At 38.1% G+C, this 23,426-nt stretch overlaps 1 protein-coding gene across 2 annotated transcripts in view; it reads right to left on the reverse strand.

Moving 5' to 3' along the window:
• Positions 1-15,096, reverse strand: part of Pdcd6ip (programmed cell death 6 interacting protein) — a 72,731-nt gene extending 57,635 nt beyond the window's left edge. Inside the window, exons 1-3 of one of the 2 annotated variants that reach the window (XM_087182145.1) lie at positions 14,731-15,096; positions 4,261-4,315; positions 2,064-2,133 (exon numbers count right to left, since the gene is read on the reverse strand). In XM_087182145.1, coding sequence (XP_087038271.1) covers positions 2,064-2,133; positions 4,261-4,315; positions 14,731-14,939 — 334 coding nt within the window. In that variant the 5' untranslated portion in view covers positions 14,940-15,096. The remainder of the gene's footprint in view (positions 1-2,063; positions 2,134-4,260; positions 4,316-14,730) is intronic. The other variant, XM_087182146.1, reaches the window with a different exon arrangement.
• Positions 15,097-23,426: the final 8,330 nt, after the last annotated feature.

The following is a 23,426-nucleotide window of genomic DNA, read 5'->3' on the forward strand; positions in this document are numbered from 1 at the left end:
CTGGAGTTAGGCTTTCTGGATTCATAGCTCCTTCATGAACTTCTAGTAACATTACCTTAGCAAGTTACTTAATCTTTAAGTTAGTTTGCTCAATTGGCAAAAACACTGCCTTTCCTCACTGGATTACTTGAGGATTCAGTAAAATATATATAACGTCCCTTCCACAGTGCCTGGGTAGAGGATGTGTTCAATAAACACTAGCCATTAATATATCAGTGGAAAATACAAATTCAAGAATAAACTATTTGCAACCCTTCTACTTTCCAATATCATCAAGCTCTATAATCCCCAAATCAACCCATAGTTTCAGGGTATAACAATAATTATTCTACATTAATGTGTTATACATAATGTACACTATATAACTGCACATTTCCATTTCCTCACCTAAATATAAGTATATGCCTTATATACACCTTGTACCTAATGTAGATACATAAAGTATATATGTACATATATGACATGTGCATATTATTTATATTTCACAAGGTATCTAGTACATACTATTACTTATACAATGTATATATACTATATAAGGTATACATAAATTTTGTGAGACGTAAAGTATATACACTTTACCCACGCCACATGCTGCCCTAGTAATGTGGCATCACAAGATTGTAAACTTTTAACATTATCATGTGATTTTTAGCAGTATTTTTTAAGACTCAATTACACGGTGTTTGAGCAGTCTGTGTATGAAATAACACAACACTGTGTAGGGGAGGGTGCAGTATGATGCTAACTTTTCCTCCTGTGGCTAACCCCATAGTCGAATGGAGACCTGCATGTATCCAACATCACACGCACTTGTGTGACTTGAGAGTAAAACACAGCATTACCAGTAACAGTGTTTCAGCCTACCTACACAGAGCCAAGCGTGCCTGTAAAGACACAGTAATTAGGCACATTTTTTTTAAACTTGGGCTTGTATTACTTCATAAAATAATTTAGTAAGTTAAAATATTTTAAAAGTTTTGTTATTTATATACATTAACTACATTATATATTTTATACGTGGCCCAAGACAATTCCTCTTCATGCAATACAGCCCAAGCAAGCCAGACAGTTGGACACTCATGCATGTATACCAAGTATTTGTATATAAATAAATTTTACAAAATACTATTATTGATTACCATTCACTGTACTAATACCTAGCACTATTCTAAAGGACTTTACAGGTTTTCAATCTTTTAATCCATACAAGAGTCCCACAAAAGGAAATTAAGGCACATAGGAAATGCCTTGCCTGAGCTGATAGACCAAAAGCCCTTCACCATTCTGACCTTTGGTTATGTTATACCTGTGATATTATTTCCTGCCTGGAAAAATGAAATTCATCTTTCAAGACCTGATCCAAACACTACTTGCTTTCAACAGGAAGAATTCATTTCATCCTCATTCAAGCTTCCAAAAGTTTGTTCAAAGACCGATACAAAGTCATGCCTCACTTAATGACAGAACACATTCTGAGAATCAAATCAATAGGTGATAGCATCATTTTGCAAATATCATAGAATACACGTGAGCTGGGCATAGAAGCACATGCCTATAATTCCAGCAGTTGGGAAGCTGAGGCAGAAGGATCACAAGTTTAAGGCCAGCCTGGGCTATATGATGAGGCCAAGACTAGCCTAAACTACACAGTGAGACTTAGCTCAAAATAAAACAAAGCCAGAATACATGTGAACATCATATCACACACAAAATAAGATGACTAGACAGTATAATCTACAGGGACCACCATCATATACACAGTGTGTCACAGAACAAAGCATACAGCAGATATCAAAATTACACAGTACATACTGGACTTTACAATGATCAACTATCTTCCTGAACACACTGAACACAACAGTGTTACTCATTTTTACAACTAGGACAGTGCCTGGCAAGGCATAGGCTCTCTATAAAATATTTTGAAATTGCATTAAAAGTTGAAGAAAATGAAATGTAAAAAATTTTAGTACTCAGAATCACTAAAAGAACAATTTTAAAAACCTAAAGCAATACAAAGTACTTTGACCATGTTTCCTATCATTTCTATTAAAAATACATACCCAATTTTACAGATCCTCCAAAAAGTGAACCTTTATCAAAAGCATCCTTCCAGGTAAATGTCAAGCATATCTGAAAAGAATGGGAGAAAACAAAATTATTTTATCATCTTGAAGCTCATTAAATGCTAAGTCTCTTCTAGAGGAAAATCCACAAGGAGAAAAGGACAAAAGTTCAACCAGTCTAAAACACCTTCTCTGGCCAATCAACTTTTTCCTTCTTCTGCATCACAAATTTTTTAAAGTAAAATACTGACACTAGGATACTTCAAATGGTCACTGTTCAGTAATCATAAATACTATCTTATTCACCTTTACAAATGTACCATGGCTTCAACAGAACAAGCTCTTAATACTTGCCAAGTAAGAGAAAAAAATAAAGCCAATAAAGTACTACAGGTAGTTCTAAGCAGAAAAGCAATCATAGGGGCTGGGGACTTAGCTCAGTGGTTCCAGCACCTCCCTCACAAGCTCAAGGTCCTAAGTTCGATCCCCAGTACCAAAAATAAATAAATAAATAAAATAAAGTACTACAGGGCCGGGGATTTAGCTCAGTGGTTGCACCACCTGACTCGCAAGTGCAAGGACCCAAGTTTGATCCCTGGTATCAAAAATAAATAAAGTACTATAGATTCACTAGGAGATAAAAATAGCCATTACAAAAATAGAGAATGGTTTCTTTGAGGAAATGGGATATTTTATTTCTTGATCTGAGTGGCATTTATACAAGTATATTCACTTTGTGAAGATTCAAACTATACACTATTTGTTCTCTTTTCTGAATGGTAGTATATTATAAATGAATAAAATTTTAATTAAAAAACTACCTCTCTCTCTGGTCCTAAAATAAGTATATTATATATTAAAGTTAAAAGAATTTCACAACTCAGGGATGTAGCTCAGTGATAGAGTACTTGCTTAGCATGCTCAAGGCTCTGAATTCTATACCCAGTCAGTTCCACAAAAATACATACATACTTACATAAAATAACTTCACCTCATTTAAATTATTATATCCAAACACAAAAAGATATTCTAACTCTAGAATAGGAAAAATTTTAAACATACACAAAAATACAAACATTAACACAATAAACTCCTACATACTATCAGTAGCTTTAGTCTTTTGCTCCTCTTGATTCCTGTACTCCCCAGCTCCCCTCCACTCCATCACCCATCCACATACACCTTTCTTCCTGGTGCATTTTAAAGCAAATCTCAATACAAAACTAATTCACCTACAAAAATTTTAGTATAAAAATGTTTAAAGTACTTTTCTTAGACTGTTTTGAAATTTAGAAGTACCACATACTATAAAAACTTATCAGAACAAAGCACAGTGGCATAGGCCTATAAACCCAGCATTCTGGGAGACTGAGGGAAGAAGATCACAAGTTTGATCCCAGACTTGGTGAGATCCTGTCTCAAAATAAATAATTTTTTTTTTTGGTACTGGGGATTGAACTCGGGTCCTTGCACTTGTGCAGCAGGCGGTCAAACCACTGAGCTAAATCCCGGGCCCATCAAAATAAATAATTTTTTTTTTAAAAGGTGGGGCTGGAGATATAGCTCAGTGGGAAAGTCTTAATGTACCTTTTACCAAGTTTTATCAAGTCTTCCAAATATCAAATTAATCTGTAAGAAATAATCTGCATTTTCAATAACTAGACTTTAGAAGGACACAAAGTTGACATTATTGTAACATAACATCAATCGTAACAGCATTTGCAACTTTTATATGCATATGTAATTTGCAGTAATTCCTAAACTATATAGTTTCCTTCTTAATTCTGTGAAAGTCAAGAGGAAGGACATAGCAGGTCATATTAATCTCTAGATCCTCTACAGATATAAAATAGTCCTATGCTCTATGTGAGCCCCAGAAGAGACTAGTAAGAATTACATGCATAGAATTCCAGGAGATTCTCCATAAAAAGATTCCTCTCAGGCAGACCTAAAAACTTCTAATTTCTATAAAACCATCTTATGAAAGCTTAAAGGTAGTAAAAGAAGAATCACTGATCTCAATAAAATGATACCATGGATAGAAAGAAATGGGTGATTTGTAATTATATGACTTTTTTTTGTGTGGTACCAGGGATCGAACTCAGGACCTTACACTTATGAGGCAGGCACAGTTCCACTGAGCTAAATCCTTACCCCATTATCATATGACTTTAAAACAAAATTAATAACTTACCTGATTTTCAGAAAATGGGAATTTGGGTTCAATGGCACAAATCTGATCATAATATCTAAAAAGTAAAGCAAAATCAATAATTAGCTGAACTAAGTATAACACATGTTCATGTAAATACAACTAGTTTATTATTAGAGTGGCTTAATGGAGTGGGCCCATAAAACCAATTTAAGAAGTTATTTTAAGGTAAATGAAGAGTCTTTTAAGGTGTTAAGACAAGAGCTAAAATGGATACACTAAAAAAACTGAATAAATAACTCATACCCACCATCACAGAAAAATACGTATCAACTCTTACTGGCTAAAAGTAAACTAACATGTGATCCAGAAACCATGTATTTCTTAAAATACTTTCTTATTAAGGTAATATTTTTATGGGCCGGGGATTTAGCTCAGTGATTCCGTCGCTTGCCTCGCAAGTGCAAGGACCCGAGTTCGATCCCTGGTACAAAAAAAAAAAAAAAAACTCAATATCTCTAGTAAATTGCTGATTAAAATAAATTAATCAACTTCAAAAATGTGCCTGGAGTAGGTCCACTTCTTTAGGTTTGTCCACCACTGCCACACAGCTCATCAAAGCTCACATTGCTCAAGCTGGGCCTGGTGGTACACACCTGTAATCCTAATATTCGGGAGGCTGAGGCAGAAGGACTGCTGTGAGTTCGAGGCCAGCCTAGGCTACATAGTGAGTTCAAGGCCAGTCTGAACTACACAGCAAGACCCTGTTTCAAAAAAAAAAAAAATTCAAAAGCTCACATAACTCAACTCTTTCAGGTAGACTAATCCAGGTTTCCTAGCCAATCTTCCTGTCTCCTTTCTCCTTTCCAATATACTCTCCACACGTCAGAATGATCACTAAACATGAAGCAGTTTCCTCACTCATCAAAGGGAGCATTTAGCCAGCAAGTCTGATAAGAAAGGAAGAGGAAGAGGGTCAGGGCCTAGCTTTGTAAATGGCCTCTAATCTTTCCTCTCTTTCTACCCTTTCCTAATCTTCCCTAATTCCATTCTACCTTCCCTGACCTTCCTCAAGCCTATCTTTTCAATGGGTATTTCTAGGGGAAAGTTTGCAGGGTTGAGTGGGAGTAAGCAAGCAATATCTGAGACCAAGCTTTTGGCTGGCATGGCCATGAGTTGGGTTACAAACAGGAAGAACTGAGCAACAAAGTATATAAAAGATAATGGGAAATAAGTTTCTCACTGTCAGAGAAAAGAACTGTAAATATGGGAAGGCACAAGACTAGAATAAACTGATTTGGGACTAGGCTGAAAGTATCAATGTGAATTCATCTGTTATTGCAGTGGAGAGAAATAAAAACAGATATAAATATGTATGTAATTCCTAAATGTATATGCAGAGAGAGACTAGAGGTGGTTATACTTCACAGTACCAATAAGCATATCTAGTGCCCAGGTAAATTTTGTCCTGCATTAAAAGGAGCTCTTGTAAATAACCTTACAGAGGGCCAGGGATTTAGCTCAGTGGTTCTGCCTCTGGTCTTGCAAGCGCAAGGACCAGAGTTCAATCCCCGGTACCAAAAAAATAAAAAATAAAAAATAACCTTACAGAAAAGGTTAACTCCATGGCTGAGACTGACAAGATTCAAGACTCAAACCTAAAATATCTTGCTATGCCAAAAACTGATGAAGTCAGGCCAGGATTACACCTGTAATCCTAGCATTCAGAAGGCTGAGACAGAAAGAACACCATGAATTGAAGGCCAGCCTGGGCTACATAGCAAGATCAAGGCCATCTTGAATTACATAGCAGGACCTTGTCTCAAAAAAAAAAAAAGTGAAGTAGTCAAAAAAACAGATAAGGACACGTTTTTTAAAAAAACCTAAAACTAGCTTTATGAACCTCATAATAGAATAAATAAAATAAGTAACATTAACAAATTTAATTTGTTGAAAAAAATACAAACACTACACTGAAGTAAACAGAAATAAACAGAGGAAGTGCTATACCATTGTACAAGACCAGGCCAACGAATAAACCTGGAAGAAATGATCGGTAGAAAAATCATTATTTGGCACCATTTAAAGTAGTGTAATATCTGATTCTTATAAGATTCATCAATGGATACTAAAAATAATGAAAGTTTGATGAGAAATAAGATGTCACACAGACTCATCAACTAGGTACAAAATAATAAATAAACCATACTCATCAACTATAAAGTCAAGAAACCTGGTGAACACACTATCTTAACCAAATGACAAAAATTAATATGACCACTAATAGGACACATCAACATCATGTTTTTCCTAGTATGCACTAAAAAGAATTCAGCAACAATTCACTAGTACACCAATGCAAATAATGCATAAATCAAAAGGAAATATGAAACAAAACCTTACTGAGGAACATTTTACAAAGTAGCTTATGCTCTTCAAAAATGTCAAGGGTTAGGAAAGAAAACTAAGAACTATTCCAGATTGAAAGAGACTAAAGAGACAAATATTAAATGCAATGCAAGATCCCTTGGACCTATAAACATTATTCAGAATATCAATAAAATTTGAATGAATTTATGGATTAAACTGTAATACAGAATCAATGCCAATTCCCTTATTATAAAAGTTATAGGAGGATTATGTTATAGCTGGGTACACACCTATAATCCCAGCACAGAGGCAGGATGATCCCAAGTTCAGGCCCAGCCTAGGCAATTTAGCAACTTAATGAGAACCTGCCTCAAAAGGTGGGGGGGGGGGGGGGGGGGGGGGGGGGCTGGGCCTACAGATGTATCTCAGAGCAAAGGTTCAATCCCCAGTACCACCATAAGAGTTATGTAAGAGGTACACTTGTATTTAGGAAATAAACTTCAAAGTATTAAGTATTGAAACCCTTTGAAGAATTCCCATTATGCTTGATCTTGATAAGGTCTTGAATTACCCAGCCATCATCTAACTCTCTGGCTTTATCTCAGGATATTCACTGTGTATTCAACTCACTAAATTATATGGTCTTCTATTTCAGGGCCTTCATCAATTTTTTTTCTTCTGTATTTGAATCCTTTCCCCCTATTTCCCACTTTTTTCTAAGCTGGCATGCCTTCAAAGAAGACTTTCTGCCGGGAATGGCAGGACACCCCTATCTATAATCTAGCATTCCAGCAGGCTGAGACAGGAAAATCACAAGTTAGAGACCAGCGTGGGCAACTTAGTGAAACCTTGTCTCAAATAAAAGAGCTTTTTTTTGGTACCAGGGATTAAACTTGGGACCTTGAGCTTGCAAGGCAGGCGCTGGAACCACTGAGCTAAATCCCCAGCCCTCAAATAAAAAATGTTTTTTAAAAGGGAGCAAGAGGGGGAACCTGGAGATAATTCCCAGTGCAAAGGCCCTGAGATCGACTGTGGTTACGATGAATCAAACACAATTCTAGGACATAGGAATTCAGCAGTAAACATTTTAAAACGTGTATCTTTGTGAAGTTTTTAGAGGGAAGGAAAAAATACAGTACAGTGCTAGGTGCTATAGAGAAAAACAGGTAAGAATAAAGTATATATACACTGAGGTGAAGAGGTTGCCGTTTTGAGTAAGATGGTCATTTAACTACACTTTGTTTTTATTTTTTATTTTTTTTTTGGTACCGGGGATCAAACTCAGGTCCTTGCGCTTGTGCAGGAGGCAGCGAAACCGCTGAGCTAAATCCCCAGCCCCACTTTGTTTTTAATTTTAAAACATCATGAATGGAGAAATCCTGAAGGAAATGATGGAGTGAGCCAAACTGCTGAGAGAAAAGTCTAAGGAAAAACCAGTTCCACGATCCTTGAATGAAAGTGTGCCTGGGAATGTATCTGATTGGGAATGTATCTGGAATGGCAAGGAAGCCAATACTGCCATTAAGTGAGTATGGAAAAAAAACAGGAGACAAAATCAAAGAAATAATAATAGTCAGGCATGGCGGTGCCTTCCTATATAATCCCAGCACTCTGGAAGGCTGAAGCAGACAAGATTGAAAGTTTGAGCTCAGCCTAGGGGACTTAACAAGATTCTCTTGAAAAATAAAGGAATGGGGATGTAACTCAAAGTGAAGTCCCTGGGTTCAATCTTCAGTTCCCAGAAGGGAGGGAGGGAGGGAAAAAGAAAGAGAAACAAAAAAGGGAAGGAAGGAAGGGAGGGAGGGAGGGAGGGAGGGAGGGAGGGAGGGAGGGAGGGAAAGTAATACCTTGAGTACAACTATAAAACTTTGGGGTTTTATTATATGGGCAAATGAGTTGAACAAAAGAGTAACATGATCTAATTTATTTTCAGTCACCATGGCTGCTATACAAGCAACTACAGGTATGCAAGGGCAAAAGTAGAGATATCAGGAAGCTACTTGCAGTCAAGAAATGAACACAGACCAACATGGTCCATGGTGGCAGCAAAAGTGATATGTCAGTCAATATAATCCCTTTTTAAAATTAGTTCCACCTCCATTTGTAATTTCTTAAGCCCCTGAAATTTCTTTCACAGAATTTATCCCTGATCATAATGTATTATTTGTGGGGTCATTATTAATGTCTCTTGTCTCATTCTAAGCTCTAAGAGAACAGATACTGGGTCTGTTTGCTTAGGTTTGTTGCTGGCTTGCAAAGATGGACACAGAAAACGCAGCTTTCAAAAAGCAATCTTTTTTCCTGTCTCTGACAAGTAAAGCCTAAGATTCTGTTTTGATAATGAACAGGAACTTCCCAAGGACTCCACAAGGAAGAAACAAGTACCAAAGGCCTAAAGCATCAAGAATGCCTGAAGGTATGTGGGTGCAACAAAGAGGCCAATATGGCTATAGAACAAGGATTGGCAAGCTGTTGCCAGAAAGTGTTATTCTAGGCTCGTCTGGGTTAAAGGCAAAATCAAAGACAGTACATAAGTACTTATATAACAGAGAACCTCCTGTCCTGCTCTGTACCCTTTTGGCTGGGGGCTGTCCTAGCAATAAGCACACTGGGTACATAGATGTCCAACTACCATCAGCCGGAGACATTCTCTGAATGAGGGGAGGAGTGGCCAAAATGTTCAGTTTCACTCACTGTCACAACATCCAAATTCCTGCAAGGAATCTCTCTTCCAACAAAGCCCAGACACTTCAATTTAGTCATGTGGAACAGCTGACTGGAGGCAAAGTAATGTGTTCAGCTGTCAATTCCCAGAGTGGCATTACACTATTTGATGTCAAGTTATGGCTGAACAGAGTATCCAATGTGAAGATGGCACCAGAGGAAGCCCGGGTAGCAGTTAAATATGGCCACTGGCTGGGGAGGAAAGCACTGAAGCAACAGGTAGGATGATGCACAGCAAACACTGCAACTGTATCTCCAAGGCTCGCAGTGCTAAACCATTGGAGTGGTATCCACAGGCCATACAAAAATAGATAATTCCAGAACTCTGGGAAGGGGAGACAGGAGTAATCCCAGGTTCAAGCACAGCCTGGGTAACTTATCAAGATTCTCTCTCAAAATTAAAAATGTTAAAAGGACTAGGGATATAGTTCAATGTGAAGACCCTGGTTTCAATATCCAGTACTGCAAAAAGCAAAACAAAAAAAGCAGCTGGGAAGATCTTATTTGCTGACCTCTGTTATCTGAAAGTAAGCAAGGAGGGAAGTAGAAAGAAAGTTACTTGCTCTGCAAATGGTTCAAGAAAAGAACAGTCAAATGTTCTAAAAATTTTATACCTATTGTCTTCAGTCCAAAGCTTTGAGGTCAACTTAGAAAACTCGAGTTGTATGAGAAGACAGTGTATTTATATTACATATATAAAAGATTAGGGCCGGGAATTTAGCTCAGTGGTTCCACTGCCTGCCTCACAAGTACAAGGACCCGAGTTTGGTCCTGGGTACCAAAAACAAAAAAAGATTAGAAGCTATGAGGTAGAATCCTCAAAGTAGAATCACTGTCTTAGGACAGCTTATGGAAGATGAAATAGAAGTACAAGGGAAGGGCAGTCATTGGAAAGCAACAATGGCTAAGCAGTAAGAAATAAACTCCAACAAAAGAGATCACCCAACACTTTACAAAACAAAGCAACCATTGCTAACTGCAGTTACCACAGGCAAATACTGTTCCCAGAGAACCAAATATTCCTTCAATATAACTCCACGACCTATCATCATCTGTCATCTCAGGTATCAAAGTTCTCTAGAAAGAGAACTCACAAATATAAGACAATCTACCACACCCCTATTTTTATCATGCAACTAGGCTTTACTGTATCAGCATACTGTGCCCTGGAATATATCTCTTATGAAGTAGTACTAGGCTGCAAGTTTTCCACAGGTAGAAAAATGGAAAGCAAGTATACTAAGCTGATAGTTGGAGAAAAATGTAGAAATAAGTGAATTTCTTTCTATTCATTTATTTAAAATGTAAAATACTTAAAAGGTACAAAATTACAGTGGGCAGAACTCAAGCTTTCACTTCTGACAACCCTGAATTTGAATTCCGTTTCTCCCCCTCTCCCACCCTACTACCAGGATTGAACCCAGGGCTAGGTAAGCATTCTACCCTTAAATTATATCTCAGCTCTATTTTTATTTTGAGACAGGATCTGACTAAATTGCCCAAGCTGGCTCCTAGTTTGCAATCTTCCTGCCTCCACCTCTGAGCAGCTGGGATTACAAGTAGGAGCCACCACACCTGGTAGCAATTTAACTTATTAATAATGAGTAGCAAGAAGTAGGAGGTGGAATTAAAAAAAAAAGCATATATACCTAATATAGGAACATAAATTGATACAACCACTGTTGGAGAGCTGATAGCCTCCTCTTCCTATTAAAAAGAGATCTAAGTAAAGATTATTCTCTGCTCCCTCTCAAAACCACACTTTAAAAAAATTTTAAATGTAAAAGGAGCTGCATGTGGTGGTACAATATGTCTGCAATCCCAGCACTGGGGAGGCTGAAGCAGAAGGATCTGAGTTCCAAGCCAACCTGAACTACATGCTGTGAGATCAGGTCTCAAAAAAAACAAAAACAAAAATAAAAGGGGGTATAGATAGCTTAGTATCTGCAAGGCCCAGCACCCTCCCCAAAAAAGTACAATGTACAAATATAAAGAGAATTCGAAAGGCCACAAGCACATAAGAGATTCCAACAAAATCTTCAAAAAGGGAAAAAGTGAATGACACCATAAGCTTAAATCTAAACTGCCTAAGAAGGAAGGAAGCCAACAAACAAGTCAGATCATATCAAAGAAGCCAAACAAGAATCTGAATTAAGCATGAGGTACCATAAAGGGCAGGATTTTCAGGCTATGATTGAAATGTCAAGGTGTGGTCAAAAATCGCGGAAAATAACCTTCAGGTTCCCAGATCCTCTACCTGACAAGAGCTTCACTCTCAGAAATCTGTTAGTGGAATTAGGATCAAAATGTATAACTGATACTGTGAAACAGGAAGAAAAGGTCTAAAGGAGTAGGGAAAGTGGGAGGGGCAGGAGAAAGGAAAGAAGGGAAACGAAAAAATATGAGAAAAGGAAAAAAATGGAAACAAAGACTTTGTAAATAGGGAAGGGAGGAGGTGGGTGAAGGGAGGGCAGGGGAATGAGGCAAAAACAGGAACCAAGATACATCATGTAAAGGTACAAGATCCCAATGATGAATGTAACTGTATTGTGTAACTAAAATGTACCAATAAACTTAGTGGGAAATTAAAAAAAAAAAAAAAGAGAGACTGTTAGTGGAACTTACAAAAACAAAAATAAAAAGCCAATAGTATTCCCACCTGATCACCAAGGCTCTTCTAACCAGTTTTTAGTACAGCCATTTTACAAAGATGAAGTGTTATATGAATGAGTTTTTAAGTAACCATTCCCATTAGTATCATACACATAAATGTGTATTTTAGGAAATTTAATAGAGTTGAAAGTTACAAATAAAAAGGTAAATCTATCATCAGAGCTGTATGCAGAGTATACCAAGACATACCATAGTAGTGTTTATTTTTTTTTTAGGAATCAGCTTAAGTCTTTTTTCAAAGTTCATTACTTTAAAAGTTCATTAGGCTAAAAAATATAAATTAATGTTCATTTTACATATTTATCAAATATAATTATCAAAAATAGTCTGCTTGGGCCAAGGATTTAGCTCAGTGGTTCTGCCGCCTGCCTCACAAGTGCAAGGACCCAAGTTCGATCCCTGGTACCAAAAAAAAAAAAACTCTGCTTGATTTGAGTATCTCACAACTATGTGACAACTATCTTAAGTATAACCAAGAAATACCTGATTTGAGAGTATACAGAGGGATACCCAAGGAATTAATGCACAGAATTTCATCATAAAATTTAGTAGTCTGTAAGTTTATTCACTTACACTAACCCCACTAAAAGAGCAGTAAGAAAAAAAAACCTTAATATTTGCTGAATGATTGTGCTAGGAGAGGATTATATATGTACAAGTGCCTACAGAAATATAATTGCAAGACTATCTCTACAACAGCTCTACCACCTAAATTTCCACATTCATGTATAGTAAAAAAAAAAAAAAAGAATGAACAAATGTATGACCTTCTAAAGCTCCCAGCAGAATGCTTTCTGAATTATTCAATTATTCAATATCATTCTTTCTTTGTCATTATTTTAAAATCATGAGGCAACTCCCTAAGCTCCTTCAGCACTGGAACCAAACAAGATATTTATTATAAGGTTCATTACACCAAATATGCTTTTTTTAAATATATACTCGGGGATTGAACCCTGGGATGTTCTGCAACTGAGCTACCTCCCCAGCTTTTTATTTGTTGAGACAGGATCTTACAATTGTCCATGTTGGCCTCAAACCTGTGATCTTCCTGCCTCAGCCTCCCAAGTAGCTGGGATTACAGGCATGCACCACAGTGCTTGGCTGTGTTCTTAAAATTTCTAAATGAAAATCCTCACTGAATGCTACTCAGTCTACATAAAACTCGCTTTGAAGATTTTTTTAACATGTTAATGCTAAGGAATGGACAAGTGGACTGGGTATAAAGGTGCATGTCTACAATCCCAGCACTCAGGAGGCTGAGTGAGGCAGGAGGATCTCAAGTTTAAGGCCAACATGAGTTACATGGCAAGTTCAAGGTCACCCTGGGATACAACGGAACCTTGTCCCAAGAAACCAAAACCAAAAACAAGTCAAGAATACCTAGATTAACTCAAAAAGTGCTTACGTTAAGCATCACACTAATAGCCCTTAAAGCCCAACGGTTAATTTTAGCGCTAAAACTAACCCTGTGAGGTCATAATCTCTGAGCAACCTATTCAATGTCTCTTCCTTTGGGAACCCAATCCTTCTCCTGTCCAAATTAATCTTGCTTTGATCCATGGGAGATGGAGAAGTTAAGCCAGAGGGATGACCCAAGCAAAGATCATTACATTTTATTCCCCACCTTATAAATGGCTTGCAAACCAACCAAATTAGAGGCTTCAGTGGACTTTCAACAGAGCTAGGGAGAAAGTATACAGTGTTGTGGACCTTAATTACTCTAAGGGCTGCTAGTGCCCACATCTCAATATATGAACAAAGCTAACCTAAGAAAACATCGTGGAGGCAAGATCACCAGTGGTGCCTAACACTGAAGAAGAAATCTCCTCAGACTTTTCAGGTACAAAAATCTTAGCCTCAGCTAGTTTAACCTGGGTCTCTAACATTTGCACCTTGTGTTAGCTTAGGCAGCACATATACTAAAAATCCTAATATCCGCACTTTAATACAATTGTGTTTCCCTCTATGGAACAAGGAGAATGTGTTACACATAGGAAGTGAGATCATAAAACGTTACAAAAATGTTGTCAACGTTAACTGTTAACCACCACTAAAATAACCCTCATTAGATACAGAATGAGGTCGATAAGCATTTGCTAAAATATTTATTCCATTACGTACAACTTGGTTGTAAACTAATTTTAATCAGCCTATATTGAACGTTGTTACGTCACTCAAGCTTTATTTCAAATAAATGTAGCTCCTTTTAGAATTCTCCATCTGTCGTCTAATTATTTTGAACTTAAGATGATCCATTTCAAGTTTACAATGTAATAAGTAATAAAAGAGATATCTGGTCCAGTGTCCCAATTCTCCCACTTCCCCCCAAGCAACTACTATTATGAAATTTGGGTTTGGCCCCAGAAAGTCCTAAGACAGTGACAGAAAAAAGGGAGGAGAAAAAAGCCTTCAGTTTAGAGTCTCAAAAAAAAAAACAAAAGTGAAAACTAGGTAGTAAGAGCGATCTGTACGAAGCTGACTGCACCTCCCATTTACAGAGCCTTGGCCACCCACGGCAGGAGCGGACCAGCTGGCAGGACAAGAGGGCAGAATTACTTCCAGCCAGCAGAGTCAGCCCCGCTCACTCGAAAAGAATCCAGACCACACCTACGCTCCTAGCCGCGCTGGGGCGGGGCGGGGCGGGGCGGCTCGGCCTGAGCACCGGCTAGAGGAAGGGAAGCAGGAAAGGAGGCGGCTAGAGAGCCAAGCTGAACGACCTCCCCCCTCCGGGCCCGCGCCCACCTCAGGAGCGTCTCGAGGGCGCCCTCATGCTTGTCCAGCGGGCGGCCCAGGGCGGTGCGGCGCAGCTTGCTGAGCTCCTCGGCCGCGCGGCAGTACTGGGCCTGCTCCTCCCCGCCGCTCGGGTAGGTCTGCTGGATGAACTTCACCAGTGGCTTAGCCAGGTCCACCTCCGAGGTCTTTTTCAGCTGCACCGAGATGAATGTAGCCATGATCAGCACCCCGGCCACCGTTTGGGCCAGAAAGACGGCAGAACAGCGAAGACGGCCGAGGCGCTCGGGGTACCGGGAGGCGGACCAGCGGACCGACGGGCTGACGGACGTGCGCTTGGCCTGCGCTTCGGATCTGGCCACTTCCGGGAGCGCCGGCGCAGGCGCACTTAGAAGGGCGCGCGTGCCGCATGTGGTCACGTGATGCCGTGACGGCGCCGCTCACCTGCGCGCACCTCAGAGTCCTCTGACTTTCTCTGCTTCTGCAACTGCTACTTTCTTCCTTACTGTCGGCTTGGGCGAAATGAGCACTTTAACGTAAGAGTAACTATTCCTCCATTTAAACAACTTCCCTGTGAAGTACTCCTGTCCTTCCACCTGCCCACAACCTTGCAGTCCCAGTGTTACTGTGATTTATAATTCAGTCAGCTACTATCTACGGTCTAAAGTGTGCAGGGTCTGTGTACACTGAGCCTAGTTGGCGCCGTCTCTGTGCAGTGTAGAGTTGGGAAAGAACCCAGTAAGACTAAAAAAAAAAAAAAAGTGCCATGAGGAGGAGGAAATAACAGTGCTTGGGATTTAAGTTTTTGGAGCGCTTGAAAGAACCAGATTTTAAACAACTTAATTAAATAAGGCTTTCTCTGAGGCGAACTTAAAATGACACTGGTAATTAAGAAAAAATGCTTGACATTACAAGGAGAATGGAGAGAGATTGAGAGGCAAGGGAGAGCCTCCCAGACCCAAAAGTCTTCCCATGTCCAGGGAGTAGAAACAAATTTTGTAGTTTAAAATGCAAGTAAAAGCTAATTACATGCCTGTAATTCCAGCTAATGGGGAAGCTGAGAGAAAAGTTCAAGGCCAGCCTGGGGAACGTAGTGAGACCGTGTCTCAGAACAAAATAGTGTATGCCGAAAAAAACAAAAAAAAAATGAAAAAATGCTTGCCTAGCATCCTGAGGCCATTGGCACAATCCCTAGTACCAAAAGAATTTTTTTAAAACTAGAGAAGAGAATGAAATAGTTGAAAGAGTAAACAGGCATTTAATAGTTCAGAGCTTTCTGAGCCAAGTTAAAGAATTTGTTTTGTCAATAAGAAAAAAAACTATAAATAGCATTTAAGCAATTTACATTTTACAGTTTTTAAAAGGTCACTGCATAGATCAATCTGATATTTTGTCTCTTGATGGAATGTAATATGAACTATACAGTATCTATGTTATATTCTAGGTGAAAATACTTAATTTAAATCTATCAAGTTTTTGCATCTAACACAATAAATACAGCAGACAGATGAACAAACAAGTAGTACCAGAAAAAATAACTAGGAAAACTTAGAAAGTGAAACAGTTCTGAAGATAACTGGCATATCTCTTCAACACTTTACTGTCAAAAAAGCAACCGCTTTATGCAGAGAAATATAAGGGGTATTACCTTAAATTGAACTTGATCCTGGTCTATACATACTACCTATTTCATGCATTTTTCAGTTGAAGAAATTTGAGTATAGAAAGACTATTAGATAAAATGAAACCATTGCCATAGAAAGGCAGAGATTATTAGCTGAGAAAAAGTAAGTCACAAAATGGCATTATGTTACAATATCATTTCTTTTTTTAAAAAATAGGTATGTGTATTTATGTACTACGAAAAAGTTGCACTCTTAAGGTGTTAACATCGCAGTATTTTCCTTATGCTTCTCTTTGTGTATTTTTTGCAGCATATAGCATATACTTCTTACATTATAATAAAAGCTTATTTTACCACAATTTATAAAATTTCTTTAAACTATTCTTTATTAAAGTAAACAAAGTAACCACTCTGCCTGGTGTGTAGAGAATGTTAGTGGAAGGCAACAGTGGAAGCAAGGAAGCACATTTTTTAGTTAAAAACAGATAAATTTTCCAATTAAATGGATAGAAAAATAAAGAAAGAAGAGTGATCACAGGTGGTAGCAACTGGTTTGGGAACCTAAACATCTGGGTGGTTGGTGAGATTATGTACTGATGTAAGGAAGACCAGTGGATAACCCACTGATGAGGGTTATTTGCTTTTACATCTAAGTATTAGAGTCATTAAATTGATAATTCTATATACAAGAATATCATTCCACTGAGATTAGAGCTCCACAAAGAGATCTTGTTTGGTAGCCAGCATACAAATTATTTTTAAGCCCCCAGGACTGTGAAGGAATACATCAAAATAGTTCAGAAGCCATCAAGCAATATAATACCTGATTAGGTGTTTTTTTAAGATAAAAGATTAACTAGAGTATCTTGTACTTCGGTTGACAAGACTAATTCACTGGGAACAAAAATTCCAAATAGAAGCAAATAGTAAAAGGAGCTAAGTGAGACAGTTAGGGACCACCATTAGCGTCACAGGAGGCTGGGAAGACAAAATAAGTCCCTAAGCACAGTAAAATATTACCCTTTGTAGCATGACATGTTATTTCTCCATCCTGTGCTCTTTTAAGAGACCCACCACGAGACCCTGTCTCAAAATACATTTCATACACCAAACATCACAGTTTAGCAATACAGTACACTGTCCATCATTTGTTTACCCTCATTAATTGCATAGCTAACTGACTGGCTGCTGCTGCCCTGCATTGCTAGAGATATCAGACCATAGCACTAGACCAGGAAAAGATCAGAATTCTAAGTGTGGCTTCTGTTGAATGTGTATGACTTTGCACCATGGTGAGGTCAAAAAATTTGTAAGACAGGGCCGGGGATTTAGCTCAGTGGTTCTGATGCCTGCCTCGCAAGCGCAAGGTCCAGAGTTCAATCCCCAGTACCAAAAAAAAAAAAAAATTGTAAGACAAACCATTATAAATCAGGAAACAATTGTATATTCCCATCACTTGGCATATAGTAGGCAGTAAAAATTTTTGAAAGAGTAAGTGAATTTCAGTACTTGTGGGGATCGAATTTGGGACCTTACGCTTACGAGGCAGGCAGCAGCCCCACTAAGCCAAATCCCCAGCCCCTCACTGCTTGTTTTTTAAAACATCAACTTCTATTCTCAAAACACTTTGTCCAACAAAAACCCCCCACTTAACTAGGTAATAGGCTAGTTCATGTTCTGATAATAAACAATTTCAAAATCTCAGTACCTTAACATAGTAAACATTTGTTCCTTGGTCACACAAAGTCTCAATATGGAATAGGCTTGGCACTGTTGTCCAACAATTGTCAGCAATCCACACTGCTTTGGTATTGTAGCTCAGCCTTCTTAACGTGAGATACCACTTTTGTAAGGGGAGAGTGAAACTATATAGCATTACTCTGCAGGTTTTTACTGCTTCCCTCTCTAACTTCTCACATTTCACTAGCTAGAACTTTTCACATGGCTCCACCAAACTGCAATGGGAAAGATGGCCTTCAGTGTGCCCTGAAAGGACTACGGAACCAAATATTAAGGACCATTAATAATGCTCCCAGTAATGAATTTCACTGCTTCAAAACTTGCTTATGATGAGTTTTCCACTTGCTTATGATGGCTTAGTTTTCTCTCTCTGTAACCAGATTCCATAAAATGCTCTTCGAGTGCGTTCTCAGTGTAATACTTGGGGGGATATTAATAGATTTTCCTTCCTGATAATACGTAGTTCTGGTGGGCCCACCATTACCCCTACTGACTGAACCACTAGAAATAATTGCCTCTTTGGAAGGACAGAATCCTGCTGAAAACAATTTCAGAATAATTTTTGGAGTCCTTCTTAAGACAATACCCTTAATTACTTGTGATTTTTAGAGAAAACTTTGTTGACAAGAAAAGAGGTTTCAAAAAGTCAGACTCAAAAAGCCAGGTGTGGTGGTGTATGCCTATAATTCTAGCACTCAGGAAGTTGAGGCAGGAGGATTGCCTGGGCTACAGAGTGAGTTAAGGCCACCCTGAATGATATAGGGAGACCCTGTCTCAAAAAAACAAAAAAGTGGGATAAGGATTTGGTGGACATTCCTGTAATGTAAAGAGGGAGATTGGTACTGAGGGATTCTAAGATGAGAAAGTAAAGGGCAGAAAGTAAAAGTTGGATCTTTGTTTCCTTACTCCTCTCTCTCAGGATAAATCTAGATTACAGGAGGGGAGCCTGGAGGGAAGGAGACATGGAGCAGGATCACTCAAATAGACCTAATGAAATAATACACGGTAACTTCATATATCACCTGAGAAGGACACATTCATTCTGTGTGGGATGAGAAACAAGGCAATGATGTAAGGAAAGGACACTGGGTTTTTTGGAACATGTAATCAAAAAATTTTAGTCTCCTTGATTTATTTACATATTTAACTTTTTCAAAAGTCATGAAAAAACTACACATTTTAAAAATATGGATATGTAAATTTTGCCCACTATACAGCAAAATTTTTAAAGAAAAAATAGGCAACTACACACCCTATTCAGAATTACTCCCTATGTAAACACATTCTCATCCTGTACACTGCTGACTAAATTTACATCATTTGCCTGTTCTCTAATACCATTCACAACTATTTAAATAACTACTACCCTGAGCCACCAGTGTCTCCTGGATGAGAATCATTTTGCTTGAATAAGATAATTTCTAAGAAGAAATGTTAAGTATTTTTTAAAAGAATAGCATTCTAGAGTGAAAAAATTCTGGAGAGTTGAAAGTTATCCTGAGTATCTTGATATTAAGGATACATTACAAACTCCTATTTTCACTAAAATCCAATATTTGTTTTCAGCATTTAAAGTTGAAAAAGGAGTACTCTCACCTTTTTACCCTCACTTTTGTTATTAATTTACTTTTGGAGCTAGATAAGAATGTTCCTTTAGTCACTTCTCTCAGGCATACAGTAGCTCTGTTTCTAGTTTAGTAAGTAGCAAGGATCAGTATGTAAATGCTTATCAGTGTCTCATCATATAAAACACTCGAGTTTATTAAGAAAATAATGCAGGACCAGGGATTTAGCTCAGTGGTGCCACCGCCTGCCTTGCAAAAAAGGTCCCGAGTTTGATCGCTGATACCAAAAAAAGAAAAAAAGAAAAAGAAAATAATGCATATGCACAACATATGTAATTTATGTAATTTCATTTATGTTCACTTATTTAATATTTATGTATTAATGAAAATCAAATCCTGTAAGCTTCATGGTACAAAGTACACAAACATTGTATTATAGATAGCTAAGTTAGACAGAAATTAATAGGCAATCAGAGAGGGATCAGGCCCTCAAGAAAATCAGTGCAAAAGATAAGACATCCAAATTGTAGCTGCAGGCAAATTTAAAGAGTGCTTGGTATGCAGGCCTCCCTAGAGACAAACAGCAGCTTGAGATTACACTGTAGTTCGCACACATGGCCCACTGAGCCTAGATAGTGCACACAGGTGGGTAACCAAAACACCCTGACCTTTCCAGGAATGCCTTTGTTCTTTCTACTTAAAAGTCATAGATAAACTTAGTGATGCTCTGCAAATACCCTTTCTTTCTTTCTTTCTTTTTTTTTTTTTTTTGTTTTTGGTACCGGGATCAAACTTCCAACCTTGTGCTTTTGAGGCAGGGGGCAGAACCACTGAGCTAAATCCCCAGCCCCCACATATACCCATTCTACCTCCCTCACTTCCCTACTGGATCAATATTAGCTAAGCAACAATACTTGTAATCCTATAAATTGATTGTAATTTGACCCATAGTTACCCAAGTTGTGATTTGCTGTATAAAATGACAAAGAGCCTTGATGCCTATCCACTCCAGACCCCTCCTGGAAATCCAAGAGCTATTCTTATTATTACTTCCAATAAAACTCTCCTAACCTCTTTTGGTTCGAGACTTCATTCCTCTATATTGTGAGACCAGGAGCTCCATACATATGGTAACAATAGCAGTAATATAATAAATGTACTTAGGTTCAAATCAACCACTGAAAGAAAAACACTTGAATTAGCTTGCAAAGGAAAACCCAAACTGGCCCTAAATTATTCCCTTCCCTTCAAGCATGACTTTACAATGTGACATTCATTGCAGATTCTTCCATCAAGAAATGGAATCTAGGCCAAGTGTGGTGGCAAATGCCTGTGATCCCAGTGCTTAAGAAGCTGAGGCAGGAGGATTGCCAAGAGCTTGAGCCTGCCTGGGCTATATCGTGAGACCTTGTCTCAAAAAACAGAAAAATGGGGGAGGATCTATTTCCTTTTAAATCTGGAAAGTTGATGTGAGCTACATTGGTTGGCGAGGTATTAATAGTTGTGGTGCAAGAAGCCACTTATTCATCACTTTCATCTCTTGTTGAACTTCAAACCGTGTGACATACATATATGTAGAATAACCTGCAGGATTATAAAAGATATGTGGTCCACTCACTTTCCCAGCCCAAGCCAATAATCTGCTAGTTGTCAAACATGTGAATAAAGCTATTTTAAGTTATACCACCACCAATAGCGCCCCCCAACAGTTGACCTTAGACACTTAAGCAAGTCCATCAGAGAGTAGCAGAGTCAGGCTAGACCAGAAATGCCAAACTGATGCATAAGCTAATTACAGTAAATCTCTGACTTAAAAACAAGTTCTGTTCCAGAAAATGTTTATAAATCAGATCCATGTATAATAAGTCTAACAAAGTGAGTCTTAAATATCTTTTGACACAAATATGCAATGCAAAGCATAAAAAAACCAAACACAAAAATACTGTAAATAAGCTATTTTTCTTTACACTTACCTTAAAATAGTGGTATAAGGTTAGGGTCCAGGTGAGCTGCTTCTGCAATTTGTTTGTATCTACAAACATTTGTAATTCGAGATCCATTTGTATCTGTGAAAGTTCGCAACTCATGTTCATAAGTTGGGGACTTACTGTACAGGCACAAGTTGTATAGTGATTTTTCAGTCAGTGATGGACCATGGTGTTCCCATAAGATTATAATGGAGCAGAAAAACTTCTATGGCCTAGGCCAGCAACTGTCATAATACAATACATTGTTCACACACTTGTGGTGATGCTTGTGTAAACCTTCTGTACTGCAGTCATGTAAAAAGTATGGTCATACAGTTATGCTCACTACATAATAATTATGACACTGGCTTATGTATGTCCTATATTATGTATCATTATCTCAGATCCTAGTCCTTTTTTAAAAAAGGAAGTTAACTGTAAAACAGCCTCAGGCAGGACCTTTAGGAGGAATTCCAGAAGGGAATGTTCTCATAGGAAATGTCACCTGTATGTGTGGCGTTGCTCCTAAAGAACCTTCCAGTGGTACCTTCAGTATATGACCTGAGGGTGGAGATGGTGATATTAATGATCCTGACCCTGTGTATGCCTACATTAATATGTGTTTGTGTCTTAGTTTTTAATCAAAAAGTTTAAAAAGTAAAAAATGAAAATAAAAAATGCTTAAAATAGAGCTTATAGAACAAGGATATAAAGAAAAGTTTTATACAGCTGTGCAATATGTTTGTGTTTTCAGGTAAGAGTTACTACAAGAGTCAAAAAACGAGTAGGCATGGTGGTACATAACTGTAATACCAGCACTGTAGAAGGCTGAGGCAGAAGCATTGCAAGTTCAAACCCAATCTAGGCAACACTGTCTCAAAATGAAAAATAAAGGGCTAGGGCTGTAGCTTAGTGTGAAGGCTTTAGGTTCAATCTCTAGAACTGAAAAAAAATTTTAAATGTTTAAATGTAAGTACATTGAGTAAAAATTATAGTAAGCTAAGGTAATTTGTTTTTTATTTTTATTTATTTATTTGTTGCTGCTGTTTGTTTTTTGAGACAGGGTCTCGCTGTGTAGTTCAGGGTGGTCTTGAACTCACTATGTAGCCCAGGCCGGTCTCGAACTCATGGCGATCCTCCTGTCTCAGATTACACGCATGCACCACCACACCCAGCATTTTATTGAAGAAAGAAAATTATTTTCAATTTCTCTGGACCCCTAATCTCAGACTTCCCAGCCTCCAAACTGAGAATAAATGTTTTCTATGTAAATCACCCAATCTATGGTAATTTTCTATAGCACCCTGAACTGAGAAATCAAGTAAATGGTTGCAATTAAAATGCAAGAGTAGTTTTTTTGTATCAGACAATTAGAGATGAAAAGACTTAAATGTGATTTATGGCATTTCATAATGTTAAAGGCTAAAATTATCCAGGAAAAATGTAGCTAAAAACTACAGTAAAGATTTGAGTTTGGGGGCCAGGGATTTAACTCAGTGGTTCTGGCGCCTGCCTCGCAAGCACAAGGTCCTGAGTTCAATCCCGGGTACCAAAAAAAAAAAAAAAAAAAAAGATTTGAGTTTGGAACCAGGCATGGTGACGCATAGCTATAATTGCAGCACTTGGGAGCCTGAGGCAGGAAGATCAACATAAGTTTGAGGCCAGCCTGGGCTACATAGTGAGTTCAAGACCAGCCTACACTACAAAGCAAGACCTTGCCTCAAAAAAAAAAAAAAAAAAAGATTCAAGTTTGGAATATCTGTGTATCAAATAATCTAAAACATTTATGTGCCAAATAATACAGCAACATCA

Source organism: Heterocephalus glaber, unplaced genomic scaffold, assembly GCF_053883595.1.
Source record: "Heterocephalus glaber isolate CG9 unplaced genomic scaffold, H.glaber_assembly_v1.0 deba00001472, whole genome shotgun sequence".
Taxonomy (NCBI): Eukaryota; Metazoa; Chordata; class Mammalia; order Rodentia; family Bathyergidae; genus Heterocephalus; species Heterocephalus glaber.